This window comes from Lycorma delicatula, chromosome 1 (assembly GCF_047948215.1).
Source record: "Lycorma delicatula isolate Av1 chromosome 1, ASM4794821v1, whole genome shotgun sequence".
In the NCBI taxonomy this organism is placed as follows: Eukaryota; Metazoa; Arthropoda; class Insecta; order Hemiptera; family Fulgoridae; genus Lycorma; species Lycorma delicatula.
The window spans coordinates 163,771,976-163,796,339 of NC_134455.1; the positions used below are offsets into that span (position 1 = coordinate 163,771,976).

The 24,364-nt window shown below is 30.2% G+C and overlaps 1 protein-coding gene across 2 annotated transcripts in view; it reads right to left on the minus strand.

Moving 5' to 3' along the window:
- The window catches only part of LOC142325183 (low density lipoprotein receptor adapter protein 1-like), a 58,490-nt gene that overhangs the window by 6,051 nt on the left and 28,075 nt on the right, over positions 1–24,364 (minus strand). For both annotated transcript variants that reach the window (XM_075366623.1, XM_075366615.1), the window contains exons 2-5: positions 17,239–17,408; positions 15,990–16,102; positions 10,486–10,597; positions 31–133 (exon numbers count right to left, since the gene is read on the minus strand). In XM_075366623.1, coding sequence (XP_075222738.1) covers positions 31–133; positions 10,486–10,597; positions 15,990–16,102; positions 17,239–17,337 — 427 coding nt within the window. In that variant the 5' untranslated portion in view covers positions 17,338–17,408. The remainder of the gene's footprint in view (positions 1–30; positions 134–10,485; positions 10,598–15,989; positions 16,103–17,238; positions 17,409–24,364) is intronic.

Here is a 24,364-nt window from a genome sequence, read left to right on the forward strand (position 1 = left end):
ATAATGTATTCGCAACACTATAACAATTACCTGCTTTTTGTTCCATAATTTTAGTGCACATCTGGTGACCCCTTTGCCATACTTCATATGCTGTTTTAAAAGAATGTGCCACAGTCAAAGTAACTGTCTGTGCCTAAAAAAAATTAAACATCATTATATTTTAATTTAAACATATATATATTCAGCCTTCAAATCCATAGAACTACTTAAAAAATAAAAATAAAAGATGACAAGAATATAATAGAATTTTTAACAAAAAAAAGAAGAAAATAACATGTGCTTTGCAATGCACAAAAATCTGTAGAGATGGTTCAGGATAATTATTGAATATAAATATCGTATCATATTTAAAATTAAGTTGTCCTTGTTCAAAAACTTCTCCACTGTGTATGTGATGTGAGTAATATACTTGGGTCACTCAGAAAGGTCTTGGGCTGACACAGAGGTGGTGCAATTATGACCAAAGGACTATGATATTTATCAAGTATGATCCTTCAAATCATTTACTGCAAAGTTTCAGATGAGTGTGTTTAATTGCTGTTTATGGCGATTGAGTAAAACAAACAAGCTTTGAAATTTTCTGAAAAAATGGATAAAATTGAAGTTCGAGCTGTTATATAACAGCTATGCAGAACTTTGTTTTAAAAGCTTTACAGTTCCTCCTCATTTTCAACAATAAATAAGTGGGCTGCTGAATTTAAATCCATTCAATATGATTAACACTTGTATGCCTGAAAACTGCTATGATCGCTGAGATGGTAACAAAAATTCACATGCTGTGTTAAATGATCGCTGACTGAAGGTACACAAACTTGCATCTTTTCTTTATGATTTTATAACAGTAGATGAAACATCACATTATACACCATTGACAAACAGCAGTCCAAACATGTATGGGAGCAGGTGAAAGTGCACTAAAGAAAGTGAAAATGATTCCATTTGTAGGAAAAGCATATCTAATGTTTTTTTGGGATTTTTGGTGTGGTGCTCATAGTCTATCTGGAAAAAGGCATCACTGGGGAGTATTATGCTTCACTACTGGACTGATTCAAGGATGCTATTAAGGTTAAACTTCCACATTTGGCCACAAAGAAAGTGGTCTTTCACTATAATAATGCGCCTGCACACACGTTTACAGTTGTTGCTTCTTAACTCCATGATCTATGCTTTGAAGTGTTTTCACATATGCCTTATTCACCGGATTTGGCTCCCAACTACCATATCTTCTTCCCAAACCTGAAGAAATGGTTCGTTAGAAGTAAATTCATTTCAAGTGATGAGGTCAAAGCTGAAACAACTGCATATTTTGCAGTTAGCAAATTGCATTATATTAAGAATAATAAAAATTTGGATAATTGTTGGTCTAAATTAGATAGAAAGGTGAGGTAAAAATAAAAAAAATTCTGAAAAGTCATGTTTTACTTTGTCAGGCTGAGAACTTTTTGAACGACCCTAGTAGGAGTAAAAGTATAAAAATTTAAAATTATTAAAAATTAGTTCAAGGATTAACTGATTATAATGTCAATTAGGGACAAGAAATCTGAATTTAACTTTTATTTGGGGGATAAAACATTCATTAAATATAGCAATAAAAGAAATTACAAGTACATAAATCATAATTTTTTTGGTCAAGGGGATCTTTGTTGCTACTGAATGGTAGACTATATAAGGAAATAAACATTATTTTCATCCTATCAAAGAAGCAAAGAATCTATCGCCTTTGTCCTCAGGCCTCAGATATTATAAAGGTGTTATCAGACATAGATATTATAAAGGTGTAAGGAAGTTATCAGGTCTCGGAGGGCTCATATTTAATACTAAGTTTTGTTCATTTGATGTCAGTAACCAACCTCTTGTAAAGTAGCAACGTTTACCAACCTCTTGACTTCTTTAGCATTCACAACAGAATCAAATGTTGTTGCAAACAACATTCACTTTCTGTGTTTGAATGCAAATTGCTCACCTTGCTTCCTACAATTGCTTTTTTACATATTTCTCGTAGACTGCATGCTGGCTTCTGGCAGTTGTTTGGTTTCAGCTATGTCACCTGCAAGAATGGTGATGATGACAATGATGATGATGATAATAATGATAATACCATGGACAAAACCCAATCCCATGTGCATGCAATAACATCTATGCTGATTTCCGGGCCGGGCAATGCCATGCTACTGCAGTACCTTCACTTATGTCAGCCAATGAGACAATGGTGTTGCTCAGGTGCACCCCTGTGGAATACGGGATTGGTGGTCCCGAGCTGATTGCAGTTGTGCTTCTCAGTTTTGCTGTTTGCAATGGGGGTGGGAGGCATGACCATGACCTGGTTTTGCCGTAGCTGGGTGGAGTATGGACAGGGAATGCTCATCCTTCTTCCCAGTTGTGGAGTTGGGTTTTGAGGGTGGGCTACTGTGAGCTTGCTATGCTGAAGTCTTGCACTGTCCAGTGTCAGTCAGTCACTTCGGCCCTTGGCAGGGATTGTCCCATGGGTAAGGGTATCAGAGCCTTTACTACTATGTGTGAGCACTGGGATGTCGGTATCACGGGTCAGGCAGTACTTGACTTCCCAGCCAGGGTTAAGTCTGTGGGAGGTGGCTAACTGGGGAACCCAGGCTGGATCAACGATCGATCAGTGGCATGCTCAACCATCTCTCCACCACCCCTTGCGACATATTGACTGGTGAATTGTAGGTTTATTGAATCTTCTACTTCCACAACTACTGTGGCAGAGGGTCCATGTAAAAACCCTTGTCCAGAAGGTCCTTTGTATTCAGAAGCAAAGAGGAGGAAGAGTGTAGAATTCAGTGACATGGAAAAGAAGGATCAAACCAAGTTTCGACCAAAAGTTAGTGAAATGATACCAAGCTATTTGGTGATAAAGACAAAAGAAGGGAATTTTACCAAGATAAGTCCTATTGTGATTGCTGTTGGATCAAAGAAGCAGCAGGAGAACCTGTTAAGGAAACAAGAAAGACAGCAATAGGATTATTTGTTGAGACCATCAACGACCTGCAGTTGCCACAGCTACTCAAAGCAAAGAAGGTGGGACTCATTGATATTGAAGTTGTTCCACATGGTAATTTAAATATTTGCAAGGTTGTTGTTGTGTGCAGGGTACTGATAAACTACACAGAAGAAAGAATCGTTGAAGAGCTTCATCAACAAGGAGTCGTTGCATGTCGAAGGTTGAACACACGATGCAATGAAGGAATTGTACCTTCCCCATACATGTCCTGATGTTTAACCAACCCAAGTGTACAGACAAGATAAAAGCTGGTTTTCGTCAATTAGATGTTTGCCCAGTCATCCCAACTCCATTGCAGTGTTTTGGGTGCCAAAAATTTGAACTCACAGCAGCACAATGTACAAGGAAATAAATCTGTATGTTGATGAGCTGTTGCACTTTGATGATCAGTGCAGGGATCCAGTTGTGTGCGTCAATTACCATGAACAACACTCAGCAAGATCACGTAATTGTTCAGTTTAAAAACTGGAAGTAGCAATCTAGGAAGTATACACCATACAGAAGGTTAGCTACTATGATTTGAAGAAAATTGCTATTAGTAGAGCGCTGAAGACTGCGTCTTATGCTCAGGTTGCTGCAGCTTCTGCTGCCTCCCTTTAAAATAGAAGACAGTTCAGTTATAACTGAACTGGCATTAGCATTAGTGAAAATGGTCCAATGCATCATGAATGAGGAATTGGAAACAAGACCAGTTAAAGAAACAATCGATAAGTTGCTACAGAAAGTAGCAGATGTTACTTAAACAACAACTTCTTCTCTGCTAAGGATTGGGCCTTTGATGAGTTCTAAAGTGAAGCCAAAAAAGAGAAAACTCAGTGAAAGACTGAGCAAACTAAAGCACAGGTTAAAGTTCACATTAAGAAAATCCCATTCAGGGATCTGAGAAGACCAAAGTAAAGATGCTAGAAAAAGATTTTGAAAGACCAATATTGGAGACTTTGAAGCACAGAGGCAGCACTTCTGCTGCCTCACAGTGCCGGGAGTGCATTGAATCTCGACTCTGATGCACTGCTGATTGGACCATCAGAGCCAGTATCATGACAAGAGTGTAAAGGGGAAGGGCATTTTACACTCTTTTCATGTTGTGTTTCTTTTGGAGTTTTTTAATATCTCTTGACAAGTCTGTTTATAGATGATTTGTTATGACAAGACTAGTCTACTGACTGTATCACTAGTGTTTTCAATAGGGAGGGGAAAAATATTTATTTTTTTATTCTTAATTATTTTTGATGTGAAAAGGGGTAATGATCACTGTAGTCAATGCCTTTATAAACATCAAAATAAAGATTAATAATAATAAAACAGTGCTTTAAGGTAGATAATCCCCATGTCTGGAACATACCACCTACATTCCACATCCAGGGTGGCAACATCTTTACATAAGTACAATACATACAGCTGGCTAACGGGGCTCCAAGTATGAGGAGTTGACAAGCTTTCTTTAGCAACAATGTGCCCAGACCAAATCATCTAGTGATTAAGAGAGAGAATGGAAACCTCCAGAAAGTCAGGTCATTTTTAATTGCTCGGGAGATAACAAATTGTGCTGGTGATCTGTCAAGGAAATTCACAAGACTGTACAAGTCTTGTTTGTACATCGAAACCGTAAAAACAGTTAAAGCCAAAAAGCTCAAGCTTTAAAGAAGATTGGTGAGTTCTCTGTGTCTGTTCAACCACATAGTATGCTTAATTCATCAAAAGCAGTTGTTGTCTGCCATGATCTTCTTAATTGTACTGAACAAGAAAGAGTGGAGGAAATGTCAAATCAATAATTGATTCAATGTTGCAGGTTAACAGAAGAAATGGTGAGATTCTTCCTTCTGCATCGCATATGTTAACGTTGAACAGACCAAATTTGCCTGAAAAAGTACATGCTGACATACATTGTTTAGGTATGCGCACATTCATACTGCAACCTATGCAATCTTTTAATCACGTTTTGGACACACTACAGCCAGATGTGAAAGGCAAGAAATCTGCGTGTGTGAAATGGAAACCCATGAAGGTGAGACGTGTAAAGATCCTCCAGTTCGTATTAACTCCAAAAAGCACCACAACTGCCATTCAAGAAAATGTCTGGTGTACAAATTGGAAACATGATTCTGGAAGTAAAAACGTTGCAAAGAATAAGTTATCCTGACGTAAGGAAAGTTGTTAGCAGTCGAACACCTTGACCTACAACGACTTATGCAGAAGTGGCTGCTCCCCTTCTTCATCCAAAATTAACGTGGATCAGTTGTTTTCTACTCTTGCGTCAAGTCTTACTTCTATGATAGAGAAAATCATTAATACTAAGATGGAATCTACTCAACAAAAGGAACTATTAAAACCTGCGAAGATGCAACCACAGATGGATGTTGTACATAAGGATAAGGAGACGTTTGAAAAAGACAAAAAATCACTACTTCTACAAGTCAAAAGGCAAAGGAAGAGGTAGCAAGGATGCAGAAAAAGCCTGAATTTGGTGTGATGCAAGTTACAATAGAGAAAGCATTGGATACAGAGATTGTAGCTATGGAACCTCCAAAAGCCCAGAGGGTATTTACAGAGAGGGCAAGTACTTCAGCTGCCCCAAATATATCATGGCAGAGTGCATCAAGTTTGGAATCATTAACAACTATGCTAACCACTCCATCTTTGTCAGCATCCACCTGATGCTAGACGCAGAACATCAATGGTATCTGAAAAGGAAAAGATACCTTGTCTGAGGCCTCAGAGACCCTGTCATCAAAGCTGTAGAATGTAAAGAGAATGGAGATAAGATGTAAGAAAGGGTGGCTTTCAGCCATCCTAAGAAAGCCTAAGCAATAAACAATGTGATATGTTTACGAATCAAGATTTTCAGAGTATGTAATATATTCTTTTTATTATCAAGAATGATTTAATAGTCTTCAGTTTTTAATATCAAAATTTGAAAGTATTTAAGACTTTTTTATTTTTTTGTTTGGGAAAAGGGCTAATGACCAAAGTAGTCTGTGCCCATAAACCTGAAAAAAATAGTGAATTTATTTCAATATAAAATAATTATAAAAAGCTAATATAAATGTTTACAAAAAATAAATTAAATAAAAATAAAAATTTTAATATCCTTTATGTTAAAATATAATCCACACATACTACTTTTCTCATAAGGACATCTGCCAGGTTGGCAGTTTCAATCTTGATATATTTATATAAGAATATATAATTATATTAAAAAAATCTTAAACATCTCAATATCAAAATAATTTTTCAATTTATTTGTATTATCTACTTTAAAATTTATATCTAAGTTAATTTTTTTTTTAGCACAGCCAAAATCTGTTAAATCCAAGGAAGAACAATTTCAACTAAAATTCTCTGCTTTGAACTTGCGGCTTTTTTAATAATTAAATGAATTTAGCTAAATTCATTTCAGCTAAATTTGTTTAAAAAGATTCATTTCAATAATGAAATGAATTTCAGCAGTGAATTTAGTTTAATCATAGATTGGGCCATCTATTATCTGGTATGTAAAGAATTTTCAGATTATATTTAATGTGAACATTTAAGGCTTGTTTGTACCTTTATAAGTCTCACATACGATTCTAAATGCAGTACATAATTAGGTGTGTTACTTGGAATCCAAACATTTTGTTTAAAAAACCTTTAGCAATTTTCTAATTCATGATTTAATTTGTAGCCCCAAACCTCATCATATAAGGCAACACTTTTATATGCTTTATCTACTTAACTTGACAAAATACTTTGATTTAAGAAAATAATTTTTCTACACACTATTTAAAGAGCTTTACAAATACTTAAATTGCATTACTGTATGTTTAAGTTCAGATTACCTGTTTCATAGTTCAAACTTTCATTAACAAACCCTGTTTAAATTTGAATTATTATTAGAAGTTTTGAAAATATAACTTCTTGTTTGTGGGATAAAATTTCAATTAACAAAATAATGCAAATTGCCTTTAATTCTGCCTTTAGTTGCTGAGCCACTGATACACCTTGTTAGCTTTTTAGTATGAGTATGAATATTTCCAGATAAAGTAATGTAATTTGTTCTGATAAATTGCAGCTGTTTAAGAGAAATGAATCTAAACAATTAATTATTGTTAATGAATAGCTTTATTTATTTGATTTTTTTTAGAGCGTAATGGTTTGCTGAGTAATAATCAGTTTTATTTTCACTGTGGAAGATTTAAAAAGTGGCATTATTTAATTTAATCACAAAGGGTAGGGGTGCTTTGAGGGATTGTGGGCTATCTGTTGAAGGCATTCTGTACAGATGAATGTTATGAATTGTTTGTTTCTAAAGGGCTTGATTGTTTGGTTTTGATGAAATAGAAAAATAATCTATTCAATCATACTTAAAAGGTTTCAATAAATCCAGGTGGGCAAATATACTTATTCTCAGTGGAAAAGTATTTGGTTTAGTCATTCACACATTTTAGGGCTTTTATTTTTTTAATTTTCATAAATGCCTCTCTTTAAAACTTTTGTAAATTTTAATCTTATAACTCAAGTACAATATTACAAATTACAGACAACACTACAGTTCTGATGAAGGGCAATGACTATGTTAAAGAGAGAAGGATTAAATATAAGTTGCTGAAATTAACTACTGGTTTTATGTTAATAGACTGTACTTGAATTGTACTTAAACTGACATAGTAATACATCATGAAGCAAGAATGCAAGAATGTCAATACTGTGAAATCACTCTTCCATTTAGTTAAATATGTTCATCTCCAGTGCTAAATTTCTGAGGCTGTTTTGAGGATGAGCCTTAATATGAAATTTGCAAAGTGATTGTCTTGGAAAACTAAGCAGAATTATATTTTTGGTAAAAACAGTGAATATAGTTGCAGAGTTGGACTCTGTTTTGAAACAGTAACATTTTTTTATCTTAATAAGATGAAATATTAAATCCATTGAATAATGGGGAAACAATTCTAGTCATTCAAAGACAATATTTCTAAGCAATTAAAAAAAAAAATCAGACTTCTGCTTAAGCTGAAATACTGTATGAGTCTTGGCATTCTTTATTTTTAAAATGACAATTTTTCAGTGTACTAACCCTGTACTTCTTGGAACTATTTATTATTTGTTAAAAAGTAGTATGAGGATATTAAATGAACGTTGAGTCTACCATAAATATAATAAAAGAAATAAAGATATATTTTTATATCTTTTTTATAGAAGCCTATTAGAAAACGGTTCTCATTACACAGCTATTAATGCCTAAAATACTCTTCTACAAAATTAAAATATGACATTAACTTAAATACGTTTAACAAAGAAAAATGGCATTCAAGATTATATTCAAACTGATAATCTAAATGCGTATTTAAGAGCATGGTCCTATGTACATATATATTGTTTTTGTTCGTTGGTTGCTATCAGCTGTTTGTGTTTTATTTTTATTTTTTTCATTTGAAAAAAAAGATTAAATATTTGGGACATGTAATTTTATAATTCTTGTATTGATAGAGACAAATTATAAATTACTGTAGATGAACTCCTTTATACAATTATTTTTCTTAGTTTAACAGTATTCAGATACTTGTGCAATATTTATTTATTTATTATTTTTTTAATTTATTTTATTTGTTTGATTGGTTATGCAATTTTATAATTTTGTTACAATTATAATGATTGAGACGAGTTATATATCATGGAAAATGTCCCCTTTTATAAAACTATTTTGTAATAAAAAATAAATTACTATTGTAATTACAAAGCATGGAATCACAATTTATATGAATAACATTTTTAAATGTGCTTTTATTAAATATAAAATGTGACATGATGTTGAGTACTACCAAAATAATTATAATATAAGAAAGAACAATCAGGAAATAAATAATCCTAGTATTTGTTTTTATAAAAAATTCTTTACAACTGAAATTATAAAAACAAAGTAACAAATATATTATTCTAATTGTTTACTCTCTATTATATATATATTAAATTATTTAATGATAAGTTTTTATAGAAAGATTACTCTTTCTTCATTTTAAAAAATGGAATGAATGCATAGGCTATTGTTGAGTAGTATTACAATATGTAATTCTGAAGTAGAACCAAGATTTGCTCATTACATTTATTATAAATATAAATAAATAAATATTACATCATATATATTTTTATTTTAAAATTATTTTACTTCTTTGATTTAACAATTTATATTTATTTCCTTAACTATTTTTGTTAATTGTCATTAGAACAGGTTCTTCATTCCATGATGCCAAATTACTATTGTTACAAAAATTATGACTGAAAGAGTATATGCTAAATGTAATATATCAGTCTATATTTATTTATTTAAAATCTTAGCCAAAAATGTGTACAGTAATGTGATAAAATGATCCATTCCATAATGCTTCTTGTATGTTTAGCTGATAAAATTTTCTGTGTATGGTATTATACACACAGGAAATCCTGTAGGGAATTACATTCACCTTTAAATTAGTGTTGAGCAATAACTAGTATAAAACAATAAAATTATTGTCATTATTATTTTTGTTTCCTTCTCAATATGAAGTTTAACCTTATAACCTGCAGGTATTCTCCTCCATCTCTTTTTTTGGGCTTGATAATATTACCGTTTAAGCGCATGGGATAAGGAAATGAAATTTTTGTAGCATATGAAAAATGCCATGCCTGACTGGGATTTGAATTCGGAACCTGAAAGGTAGAGATGCTACCACTCTGCCGTGGAGATCAGTGGATTTCAATAAAAGAGCACCATCTCTTGAGAACTGCTTATTCTTATACTATATTTTTCAAATTCTACAATGGATTTTAACTTTTTTCTGTTTTTATTATGGTTTTACCTTCTTCTCTAGTTGTAACTTTTAAAAAAAAAAACTATCAATTCTAATGTGTTCTTTAATCAGATTATTCTTTACACTAATCTCTTTTTTTGTATTCTTAAAATATTTTTAAACTTCATCTCACCAGACAATTTTTTAAAGAAAATTGTACATTTCAAAGAAAAGTATGAAAAGTACGAACTTAATACTAATATACAGTATTACCAAAATAATAATATGGTTACATATACTTCTACTTACTACAACCTGTACTAAAATAAAATGTAGTGACTTAACGTAAAACTATAATAGTTAGTATAGTTGTAAGAAATAGGTAATTAATCAGCTGAATAAAATACCTTATCAGTTAAAAATATGTAATGTTTTACTTTATTTTCTATAATTTTTTACTTTATTTAAAATATTTATTTTCTTTTAGGACTTAAATATGGTTTTGTTTTTAATTACTATTTATAAAATAATTTATAATTAACTTATACTCTATAGTTATTTATAAAGTCTCAACTTTAAACTCAACCTTTCTTCCCCTTTCTTATTAATGTTGTTTCTTATTAACTTTCTAGCAGCAGCTAGAAAGCTAAATTAGTTGTACATTAAGAAAAAATTTGCATATGTTTATAATATAAAAAAAGTGTATTAATTTCAAAATCTTACCATCTTTCTTTTTGGGCACTGAAATGCATGGCATTCTGTTATGTCATATTTATTGGTCGCAAAGAAAGTAAAAATGTTACGTCTTACAGGGTCAGTTGAAACATTTGATATCCTGCAATAAAAAACTTTATAAAGAAAGAGAAAAGTATACTTCAGTACAGTTGGTTAGTGTGAAACACAAAATGTTAGAAAAAGCTTCAAATTACAATAGTGGATTTGTTTAGATGATAGAAACTGATGCAGATGTCTACACATTACAGAGATTTCATTTTTTAGCATTCTATCTTCACACCATCTTGAATCCAAGTTAACATTTTTTTTTATACCTAGTTGATGACGTGATGGATGATTTTTCAAGTAAAATTTGACAAGAAAAGCTATGTTGAAGCTTGTTTTTTTAATAACTAATACAGTTTTTGTGAATAAACTACAAAATTTTGTTTTGCACTAACTAAACTGAACAAATTTTTACAAGAAATGAAAGTATTTCTTGTAGGAAGTTTTTTATTCATTTTCAGATGTAATTCAAAAACAGATATGAAACATTTACTTTTAAAATAACTCAAATGTTAAAACAATTCTGCTTTCTATTCAATAATTTAGCAGTAGAACTAATTGCTTATGTTTTTCAACATTATTATAAAAATAGCATTGAATGACATAATGCTGCAGATTAGTTATATATCTGCAAAAATCATATATTTGAAGAAGTACAAGAAAGTACCAATTTAAAAATTTAAAATATTTATCGATTTGTTTTCATCTCTAACTTATGTAATAAAGTATAATTTTTAGCTCATCTTTTTTCAATAAATTTTCAAAGTATTTGCCTTTTTCCTTGAGGCAGTGCAATGATCTCAAATGATGTTTATTTAGAACTTGTATCAGATTGGATTGTGTATGAGCTATTTCATCAATTAATTACTCTATGCAACATGATTTTCTATGTTTCTGTAATTTGACATGCTCTTAAATATTTTTTGCGCTTATTTCAAATCTGTAATTAGTTTTTTCTATCACGTATAGTTTTTTGCAAATCAAGTAAACTCAATTTTTATTTAAACGTAAATTCTTCAAAGGGAACTTTTATTGGGAGTGAGGGAAATTTCATTTTGGTAAGAGGTACTGCACTTCTTACAGCCTGCTGACTGTTAGGTGGGAAACGTAGTTTATTGTTGACATGCTAAAATGCTGTGAGGTTATATTTGTGGTGTCATGTGTAGTTTATGCAATTTCTTTAGACATGAGTTCCCCCAAGTGTTTGAATAACCCAAAGGTGTTCTGTTATATTGTTATATTGCTAAGCAAAGACAGGACATAATAGTTTTGTGAGAAATGTCTATTATGCATACTTCAGCATAAGGCTTAGTGAGACAAAAACGACAAAAGCTCGGCACCACACAGGCATGCCGTACATGTTTTGAGGGACTGAGAATGTGGAAAAATGGTGCAAAAAATCAATGCCGTTTGCAATCCAAATGGTTTGAAGGGAGCCACAAAATTATCTTAATGATTGTTATTTTTGTATGGTTAATGTTCAAGGTCATAACACAAAAAGTAAGAAGGATATACAATATCTGAACATTCCCTCAGCCTTGTGACCAGTTATGCATAGTGAATCTCTCCCTATCCCAGTACTACTTCCCATTCTTGAAGATCTGCCACAGAAGAGCAGCTAAGAAAATGAATGCGATAATACTGATGATTACAAACCAGAAGAAGATTTTACACCAAAATTATTCAGTCAAATCATATTTAGACAATCATTATGAAACACTGTAAAACAAGCATTTTAAACTATGATTTAAGAACAAGAATAAATAAAAGTAAAGAAAAAACAAATATTAGGTATTGTTGTTCTAGGCAATCCTAATACAGATTATAAAATTAATTTAAAATATCTAAACCATTTAAAAAAACCAATCCAAACTGCCTGCCCTAACTTACTTGTTTGTGTTATTTTACTGCATTTAAATTTGTTTTCCTATTTCCTTTCTGAATGCTGTCAATGATCTTTTAGTAAAATTGTTGAATTCAACTGAACTAAATAAAATTAATTTCTTTGTCACAGGATGAAAAGAACTCCATTACTTATCTCACTACGTCAAGAAAACAGCAGCCAGCTAACCACAAGCATTGGACATTTTCTGAGGAGTCTAATAATCAGGGCTACCCACATAATAAATAACTGAGATGATTTTTTTTCACACCAGACCTAGTCAATATGAAACAGCTATTTACATTGCATGGAAATGTGAACAGAATTGATCACAATACTTCCAAACATAGCTAAGTTACGTGTCCAAATACTGTACACATAATAACCAGCGTGTTAAGATTCATGATGTTTTTATCTTTCTTGAGATCAGTTTTATTTACCAATTTATAAAAGAGGCATGACTATGGTCAGTCTAGATTGGAGTTTTAAATGGTTTAGATATTTTTAAGTTAAATTTACACTCTACACTGGGGTTGTCTAGAACAACAGTTATACTGTTTTTTATTCTCATTCTTAAACCCTGCTTTTTTTAAGTATTATTTGTTTGCCAATTAATAGTTGTTAAATTATTTTTTGTTTTTATTTTAAGTTTTTCATTTTATTTATTCTTTCACATATATATATATATATATATATATATATGAGACATGCATTTTTTGTATGAAATGTCCCAAGAGTATTAGCCAAACTTAGAGGACTGATTCAGGATATCAAAATAAACAAAACGCTCATGTGGTGCTCCTTGGATACATGTACATTAATTTCATTAAAATATCTCAGTCGGTTTTTAAGATATAAATTTTTGTTGAAAAAACCGAAAATGGCAGAGGGAAAATGAAGCAAGGTAGGTACATATGAATTTTTTGGTTTATTTTGGTGTGCTAATCAGTCCATTAAATTTGGCCAACACCTCCTTAGATACTTTCTACATATTATTTATGTAGTGTCTAATTATAATGATCGTTAATAATGGAAATGGTCTACTAGGTTTCGATTTTTTATAAGCTTTTGGTGATCTTTTGCCAGTTTATTTCAATAATGTTATTTGAAAGAGAAATAACCTAATAAACAATTCTTTATTATATATATATATATATATTATATTAATCCAATCAACCCAAGTACATAATTAATAAAATAAAATAAAATAGGATGACACCTACCTCATTCCATAATCCAAGTAAGAGCGCTTTCGCTAGTACTTCGCATCGTCAGTTGCTCTATAACTTTTCAAATCTTTTGTTGCGAATTACACATTAAAATTAAAATTAAGATTTAAAATTGTTAAAAGATCCTTTTCCAATTAAATCAAAACCAAAATAAAATAAAATTTTTTTTATATTCAAAATTTTAAATTGTAAATTAAAATTAAAAATTATGTATATACAAAATATGAAGTCATTAATAAAAATGAAATAGAAATCCATGTAGACTAGCTAGCCAAAGTTATGTGACTGTACAGAGTTGAAATATTATGAATTACCAATGTCTAAAGAAGTACTGCTATCTACAGCAGCTTTTGTGATGTGTCATCATCATATTCTGTATGTAGGTTGATCAAATTAAATTTACTTTTATATTGATAAATGTAAAATCTTTCTAAAATGTCAAAAACCCTACTATTACTTCTAAATTTGTATGAATATTGGATATTGAATGTGTATTATTAGTAAGATGATCAAAAACATTGGAGAAACCCAAATTCTACTTTTATAATATCTAAAGTGTTCATCAAATCTAGTTTTAAAGGATCTAGTGGAATAAATATGGTCACAGTCATTGCACTTTATTTTATAAATACCAAAAAAATTGTGTAAATCATATGAAGCAGTACAAGTATTATTTTTTAAATATTTTATTAAATGATTTACATTAGACATTGATAATACATAATATTTCAACTCTGTACAGTTACATAACTTTGGCTAGCTAGTCTACATGGATTTCTGTTTTACTTTTATTATTAATTTTAATTTTGACTTTTAATTAAATTTTTTATTAATAACTTCATATTTTGTATATATGTAATTTTTAATTTTAATTTACAATTTAAAATTTTGCATATAAAAAAAAAATTAGTTTTATTTCTGTTTTGATTTAATTGGAAAAGGATCTTTTAACAATTTTAAATCTCAATTTTAATGTGTAATTTGCAACGAAAGATTTGAAAAATTATAGAGCAACTGATGATGCGAGGTACTCGCGAAAGTGCTCTTGCTTGGGGATTATGTAATAAGGTAGGTGTCATCCTATTTTATTTTATTAATTCTGTTCTTGGGATGATTGGATTAAAATAATTTGTATAGTGCAGAGGAATACGATTCCCTAAAGGATCGATTTTAGAAAAAAAAAAAAATATATATATATATATATATATACGTACATACACAAGTCTAGTAATGAAGGGTGTCCCAAAATGTGTTGACATTTTAATTTTTTATTCAACAAATTTTTTATTTGATAATATTGATAATATTTTTGCTTTATTAGAAAGTAGTAACATGGAGGTTATGTGCAATACAAAACATCTGACAAATGAGTGCCCAAGCCTTGGCTGCACACGTTTACACTTTTAGCAAAATTTTCCAAAACATGTTGACAAAATTCCTGGGAAATTTCAGCAATGTTGTGTAGAATTTGTTCTTTGAGATCTTCAATTGTTTGTGGTTTATTGATATACTCTTTGTCCTTAAGATAACCCCAAAGAAAAAAGCTCAATGGTGTTGTCACATGATATTGCCGGCCAATTCACATCACCTGGCTGGGAGATAACATGACATTAAATTTTTCTTGCAATAACTGTATGATTTCATTGGAAGTGTGGCATATTGCACTGTCTTATCAAAACCACACAACTTCCATATCCACATTTTTAATTTTAAGCCATAAAATGTTTGAAATCACTCACGATATTGAACAACATTTATGGTAATGCCATCTCCATTTTCATTTTTGAAGAAGTAAGGTCCAATCAATCCCCAGCCCAAAACCTGCACCAAACTGTGATCAGTCGAGGGTGCATAGAACGTTTTTCAATCTCTTTTGGATTTGCTGATCCCCAAATTCAACAATTTTGTTTATTGACAAAGCCAATAAGAAAAAATGTGCCTCACCACTTTAGATGATTTTTTTTTGAAAACTTGTTATCAACTCGTGTATTGTCTTTTTACAATTTCTATGCGTAGTTCAAGTGTGTACTTTTCAATAATTTAACTCAATGTTTGTTTACTGATAACAGTATATAAAAATCTCTACTTTGGTTTTGTCATGAAAAAAAGGGTGGCAAATTTAAAAAATCAGTTCATTTTGGGACACCCTTATATACATACGTTTACACACATATATATTTGTATAAGTACAACATATGCATATATATATTGTTGCATTATTATATAAAAATACATATATTTATATATATATGATAAATAAAAATAATAATAAAAAACTTTTTTATTTTTACTACATTTATCTTGTTAAGAATTGTATTCAAATTACCATACCTTACCTATATATTGAAGCATCAAAAATTAAACTTCCTGTTTTAGGATCAGAAACCATAACTCCATTCAGTGTAACCATAACTGTCACTTGGTACTTTTTCCGTTTTGCAACTTTTGCCTAAAAAATATTACCACAGGAATAATTTTCTAAGAATTAACAACATAACAATTGAATTAAAAGCACATTTGAATTTAATTTAATTAATTTGAATTCATAGTATTAATTTCCCTCACAGAAAAAAAAATTAAAATAAAATGTACGGGAATATCTCTTAAGAGTCAATCAACATGGAAGCTAACACAATTGTATTGGACACATTCTAAATGCATTATCAAGATCTCTTATTACTATATTGATTTACAGTTCTACGCCAAAATTTTACTTCCTTACCAATAGTAAAAATTTTCAGATACCACATTTTTCTCAAAGATGTTGACAGTTGACTTTGTACTTCAAAAATTTATTAAACTCAAAGTCCTCTGAATTATGTGTTTAACTGGGTTTTCTGGAAAAATTATTTTATAAATTTAGTAATGAATGAAAGTATAAATAAATAAATGAAAGTAGTAATAAATGGTATTTGATGCATGAACAAGGGCAGAGATATAAGGAAAAAATGAAGTGTTAATTTTAAAAACATTTTACTAATTACAATTCAATTTGTTTTCTTTTGTAGACAACTTATAACTTGTTTTAATTTAACTTTAATTATATGATTTCAAACGAAACCAAATTCTCTAATAGAATGATTTTAATAACTTCAAAATACTTTGTGATTTCTATGACCATCATCAGTAATCAGTGTAACTGTTATCATCCAGTGTCAGCTTACGTTAATATTGGTAGTTTTTAAATGTTTTGTTGTAAGCTATTTAAAATAAAATTTAGGTTGGTTTGTTTATTACAAATGATTATATTTTTAATTATTAACATGGGTGATCATCATTACCAAAAGCATAGCACATTTAACTTTCACACAATGGAAGCAGATCTGTACTGATATAATAGAAGTTGTATATTGCTTAATTTATTTCTACAAACAAGGGAATAAAAATCAAGTGAAAATGTAACTCATATTTGAAAAACAAAGAAATTTTCACCAGTCTTTCCACACCCTTAGAAAACTCAAGGTAGAATTGATTATCTTTATCACAAGCAGAACTGAACAATTATGGTTCCTCAAATACTAATAATGAAATTGATATTAATGAATAATTATTCATTTTTAAGTAATGTCAGTAAAATAGTCATACCATAGTAAGAATTGTATCCACAGCAGCAGTTGCAGTTGTGTTGTTGCTAACTATAGTGCTACCTAAATATTTTACAGTAAAACTGAGAGCATCTGGCATTATTGATGATGGTTCTCCTTCTAGACCCTGGTCTTCTTTTGCAAGACATTTTTCTTCACCTGGTTCTAATTCTGTGAAGAAAAATTGATAAATGAATTTTGATTATCCACTACAACTCCGCCTGTAGAGAATTAACACACTATTTTTCTATTTGAAAATTATAGAATGTAGAAAAATTAAGGTAAAAGAAAACTTTATTATTAATGTTTTAAATACTTTGTTAATATGTTTCATACACAAAAAATCCAGCCTTATTTCTGACAATCATGTACTAAAATATCTTTCTATTTTTTTAGATTTATTTTTTATTTTTTTAAAATTTAAATTTATATTTTGCTTAAATAATTGGAAATCCACTATGCTAATCCACTCTGCTGAGGCAGAAGAGAAATCTTAGTGATATGAAAACATGAACTATGAAAAAATGACATTAGAATTCATTATTATTGACATTTGTAAAACAGTGAGATTTTGGAATATGAAAATGAATACAAAATGAGATATTTTGTGAGTAGCAAGGTTGGTAGAAAGTAATACTAGCAGATTGATAAGGAAACACAGGATTTGAATGTTTTCTACTATTATTTGTACCAAACCCAATGACCAATGCAGACCTGTTTAATTTCAGCTCAATTATGAAGGTATCAAACATCAACCGACATTGCCAAGTTCTTTAAATGTTAGGTGACACATTAACAACTTCCCGATAAGTACTATTTACATTTTTTAAAGCGCTACATAGAATAATTGATCCTTTAATCCATGTTCCTGTCACAGTTTTAACAGGAAAATTTTAATTTAATTTTTGTGGTTTTTTTTTAATGCAGTCAACATCATTTATAGACCAAGTGTGAAAGATTTATAACAGTTAATTGAGTTCAAAGTAACAACAGTCAATTCAAAAAAAATAGTTAAATTTGTAAATAAACAAATTATTATTAATATACTTTAAATAATTTATAAATTATTATAAATAAACAATTTAAATGGCAAAAACTAAATATTTTGTGAATTAAGAGATACTTTTTACTTACTTCACATTTCAAATAAAGTTGTATGAAGGTTTTCTCATTTTTTGTTTATTGCTACTCGAAACTGTATTTTAAAACAAATACAATAAAATTATAAAACAGATATAAATTTTTTACCGAACTTATACAAGTTCGGTAAATAAATGAGAACTTAGTGATGTATACACATCACTTCAATAAAACAACATATTTCAACTACATGAAATATGTAGTTGACATTTGTCAACTACAACAATATGTAGTTGACATTTGCAAACTAGCTCAAGTTTGTTTTTATTTTGCTTTATTTAACTGCCTACGATGACGTATTACATAACTATTAACTTACGTAAAATAATTCTCTTCTATTGTTGAGAAGGGTAATCTCAAAAATTAATAGGTTTATTTTTTTAATAATTCATATCACTTCAAAACCACATTAACTCGATTCGTATGGATGATTTAGATGCTGCCTTGTAATTAATTTTCTCTCATCAGTGGATGATTTCACTAAATAACAAAAATCTTCCTTTTTACGATTTTTCATTACTTACTGACATAATAATGCAAAATAGGGAATGAGAAAGCTTCAGATTTATTAATTTTAATCCTTAAATAAACTAAAAATAATACATTTTCTGGTTTTTGTTCATTCAATTTATAACATTTGACAAGATACAAATGATAATATCTGTTTTTCTGCTGAAAAATAATAGTTCTGTATTCTCTGTTTTTGTAATGTAATTGACCCTTCTACACGCGAGCCAAATTCACAGTAAAAGTGGTTAAATATGATTTAAACGGTTAAAGTGTAAAAATATTTACAAATTAGTTCTACGTCGTTCGTTTTGATAAATCTTTAATAATTATTAAAAAAAAACAGCTAATAGCAAAGGAATTATGAAACTGAAAAATGTATGCTGTGAATTTGATATGGAATTAATGATACCGAAGTTCGTACGCTTACTGACTGAACGGCGCGGTGGATTGCTGTTGAGAACGTTTGAACAGCGCGCTCACTCTGTATTTTTCTGTATTCTAGACGCATTTAAATTTGTTTTTTTTTTTTTTTACAGTTGTAATCGTGTTTTCCATGTAGCAATGATGCAAAGTAGATGATGGGTTAGGAGCATGTTATGGTATAAAACACGGTAACAGATGAGGTGAAAAATTTAACAGGAAATGATACAATTATACTTTTCACTGCAGTAAAAAAAAGATATACATGAAAACTTAAGATTGAGAATTTATTTTAAAAGACAGACGACTGAACCGTAGACCTAATATCAGAAAGGTAAAAAAACACAAATTTTCAAAAATATATATTTATTAGACTATCTCAGAATTAATTAAAAGAAGATTTTTGATCCGGTTAAAATTAAAAGCAACGAAATTCTTTTTCATGAAAAAAATTAAAATCGACTTATTGTCTTAAAGTAAACTGGATACCAAAAGTAATTCCCACATATTCAGAAATAAAAAAAATACTTAATACTTTATTAGTGTATTTATTATATTTGTATTGTATTTTTTGTATTACATTACTTTATTTTAAGTAGAATGAGAAATATGTATTAATAATATTATTTTCAACAAAAAATTATTATACTTACTTAATAATTACTACTACCAAAAAAATGAACCATACTTAATCATTTTTACTCTTCATTTGTCTCGTGTGTTGCAGAAGTTTGCTGGAGAAGAGTCAAATATATATAACAAAAAGAGAAAATACGAAACTATTACACAAAAACTTGCGATGGTTGTGTTTTTTAATTTTTAATAATTGATTCTTATGTATTCTTTAGCTCTGAATCCGAAAATAACCTTCATTTTTTCCATCACGTCAGGATTTTTCGCAAACAGCAAATTACAGAATTTGTAAAAAGTTGAAAAATTGCGAAAATGTGATATAATAGATTAGATATAAAACATTTTTTATAATAGATTGAGATAATACATTCCATTTTTTCGCTTATACTATGCAATCTTATAGCTAAACAGTTGAGTGGTCTGAAGAAGAGGGCGGGGAATTACCACAAAATAAGCCAATTTTTACTATAGTGCATTTTAAAATTAATTTATTTTTATTCATTTAATTAATTTTTATGAGGTACATCACGCCTTTGGAAACCACTCCCCCTCTTCACATACCCTTAATGACGAAGTATGTAAAATACTTACAATTTTATTCCATGTGTCAAAGTTTCTTTGGACGGCTTATACTCTGCTTTGCACTTTTCCTTCTATGTAATTGCAGGGTTCATCTCGTTGTAACATCCAGTAGTAGTCTGTCATCATTGTAGTAGTCCATTTTCTTTGATACCTCCATTACATTTCTTTCATGTCCTGATGAAATCTCTTCGCTAAAGGCGCATAGATTTTTAGGAAAATAGTCACATGTGAATTTAAGAAGTGAACCTCCAAGCTCATGGAACAGCCTAAGTTTTTGTACTTCTGCAGCATGTTCTTAATGACTGATTTGAAGTCAGATCCTTCTTATTGCCTAGAAATTTGGTTATTACAACTTTAAAGGCTCCCCAGGTTCTTTTTCTCAAAATTACCATCTTTGAGAAGTTTTCTAATGTCAGGACCAGTAAAGATAACCTCTCTTAGTTTGGCAGTTGATAAGATTGGAAATTTGTCACAGAAGTATTTAAAACATTTACCTTCTTTTGGTAAGGCTTTGACAGATTGCTTCATCAAACCCACTGGCTTGGTCTAGTGGTGAACATGCCTTCCCAAATCAGCTGATTTGGAAGTCGAGAGTTCCAGCGTTCAAGTCCTAGTAAAGGCAGTTACTTTTATATGGATTTGAATACCAGATCATGGATACGGGTGTTCCTTTGGTTTTTTTTAACTTCAGGATCCACTGTTAGATACTGCTTCAGAGGATGAGATGAATGAATTGTAGCATGTGTGAAAATGCCATGCTTGACCGGGACTCGAACCTGGGACCTCCGGATGAAAGGCCAAGACGCTACCACTCGCACCACGGAGGCCGGCAGTTCTTTGGTGGTTGGGTTCAATTAACCACACATCTCAAGAATGGTTGAACTGAGACTGTACAAGACTACACTTGATTTACACTTATACATATCATCCTCATTCATCTTCTGAAGTAGTACCTGAACAGTAATTCCCGGAGGCTAAACAGGAAAAAGAAAGATTGCTTCATCAAGTCTAACTTGGCAGAGGTGGAAGGAGAACTTTATTTGGATCTATGAGAGCTTTTCGGAGCACATTTTTGGTTCCAGGTTCTAATGAAGCTCTTTTTGGTCAATCTTTCCTTATCCAATGATTTTTCTGTCCCTGCTATCCCATTCACACAAAAACAAGGAAATTTTGTGTATCTTCCTTGCTGTCCTAGGAACATTGATATTGTTTTGAGTTTGCTGCATGTAATCTACTTATGATTGTCGTATTTAATTTTATTGAAAACGAATTCCAAATTATTGTAATCATCTTTTAATTGGACAGAATCTCTGACGGGTATTGACAGATACGATTCCCATTGTAAAGAACGACAACTTTGAGGCTTCTTTTGGACAAATCTATGAACAGTTTCCAATCAGTGCTTTCACAGGGAATGTTAAATCGAGTCAAAATCCACGTACTTCAGTGCAGAAGACTAATTCTCCTTCTGAAAAAATATGGAAGAAAATCATTTTCTGTGTACCTGAACCAGAAAAATGTGGTGCCAACTGCTAGCAGGTTCTTCTATTTAAGCCTCAAACAAAGTTTGTTTTTATTTTGCTTTATTTACTACCTATGATGACATATTACATAGCAATTAACTTATGTAAAATAATTCCGCTTCTATAGAAAAGGTTTATTTGTTATAATTAAAAAAATATTACTAAGCTTTTCTTGAATCATATCACCTTTCAGAAGGTTATGGATCATATATTGGGTAGATTTCGTAAGAATGCTACCTATTGTAATGGGTACCATGATTCGACTTTCGGAAAATTTCGACATATCTTCGCACTTTGCATCCCCCAGACCCCAAAACTACCGTCAGTTCAAAAGTTTATATATATATATGTTTCTCTTTCTTGTGGACACTACAACTGCCGTAATTTTGCGCCAATCACTTTCAAATTGATACATAAAATATAACGACCCAAAATCTCGATCGAGTTCGTTAATGGGCAAAATTGGATCATGGGGATGGAAATACTTTTTCGAAAAAACAAAATATCGTTATAACTTTCTAATTAAGTAACATACCGAATCGCTTTAAGTCCCTACTATTCTTTGGATAAAGACTTAAAACTTATCTAAGTAAAGTTTTTTGATATCACCAACCATTGGCCCAGGGTGTGGAAAAAATGGAGTTTCTAAGACAAAAACTCATACCTTCCTTAGGCACAGTGTTGCATCAGTTTGAAGTGGTCTTTAGTCCTCTAAACATTACCTAAAACTTTTGTCTAAAACAATTTTTGATACGATCATCCCTTTGGCAAGGGATGACCAAAATACTGCTGGAATTATTAGAAGATGGGGCTTGTCATTTGCTAAACATGTGAAACTCTTTTTCACTTGCAACCATTGTCTTATTGAGAAAATTTGAAGTTGTTCTTAACTTTAAGGTGGAAATCTCTTTATCTTAGCACTGGTGAAATCTACCTCCATCTTCCAGCATGCCGAAAGGGATTTTTTTTTGTTATTTTCAACAAAAATTCTTTAATAATTTGCATATTTTTGAATCTCCATTTATCTAAATTTATTCTTCTTAAATTTTCTTATTTTAATTTATTCAACTTTTTTAATGTTTTCATTTTAACATTAAAAAGAAGTAGCAACTCTAAAAGTTTTTGCAATCTTCAATTTTTTTTTATTTTGAATGGAATTTTTTAGCAAAATTATTTTATGATAATAATTTTCACAAAAACAGTACACTCGAGACTGGATGATTTTAAATTGTATTTTATTTTCTTTGATTTTTTCATTAGGGAAACAACAATCAATCTAATATTAAAGGTTTTAATGGTCCCCTTTAATATTCTGCTAATATTTACATAAAAATAATAATAATTAGTAATTTACTAAAAAAGTTTCATTATTACTTCCTTTAGATTTATTCCCCCATTAATATTGTAAAAATATTTCCAAAAAATAGTAAATAGTAGTAATAAATAGTAAAAAAAACATACATATACAATATTTTATTTAATAATTATTTTTTTAAGAAAAAGAAACAAAAACAATTTAATTTAAGTTTCTAGCCATTATTATTATTATTTGATTATAATGGTAATTATAATTAGCTAAATATAGGTGAAGCCTCATGGTGCATCCTTACCCAGATACAGTATTTGCTAACTATTTTGTTGTTATCTTTTTATTTTTCTGTAGCTGGATCATTACACGTAATACGTATAAACCATTTTTAAATTACAAAGTTCATTGCAGAACTGAAAGTGGGAAAATAAACGAAGTGAAGGAGGCCTATGGAAGTAAGTCTTAAATTTTAGGGGACCAGTTCAAAAAGAATAGTTTCAAGAAAAGAATTCAAAAAAGTTTTCTTATTTTATATTTACTACTTCATTCTGAATAGATTTTGACTAAAAACTAAGACTCTATTAGATTTAAATTTACAACAGTGAGAGAATATTAAGAAAGTTTTGTCAAATGTACAGAGAAGGTACAGGAAGACAAGTGTAAAAAGTACAAAAATAAGAGTAAAAGAAATTCTACGGTTCCTTAGAGATTGGCAGAAGCTTTGCAAAATTTTAGGAGAAAGAGGCAAAGGATAACTGCTGAAAATGTAAGAAAGCAGCATCAGTTTGAAAAAAAAGAATATCATCAAGTTGGTAGAAGAGAAGGAAAAATATTGAGAATAATAAAAATTGAAGATGGGAAAGAAGAAACTGTACCCCAGTAAGGAATAGAGGAAAGTAAATCAAGGTGAGGTCAGTACACTTCCCTAAGTTTAGTGAGAAAAAGAGGAAATTTAAGTAAAGATGGAAATCTTTTTAAGTACTAACATAATAATATTTTTCTTAGTTGCA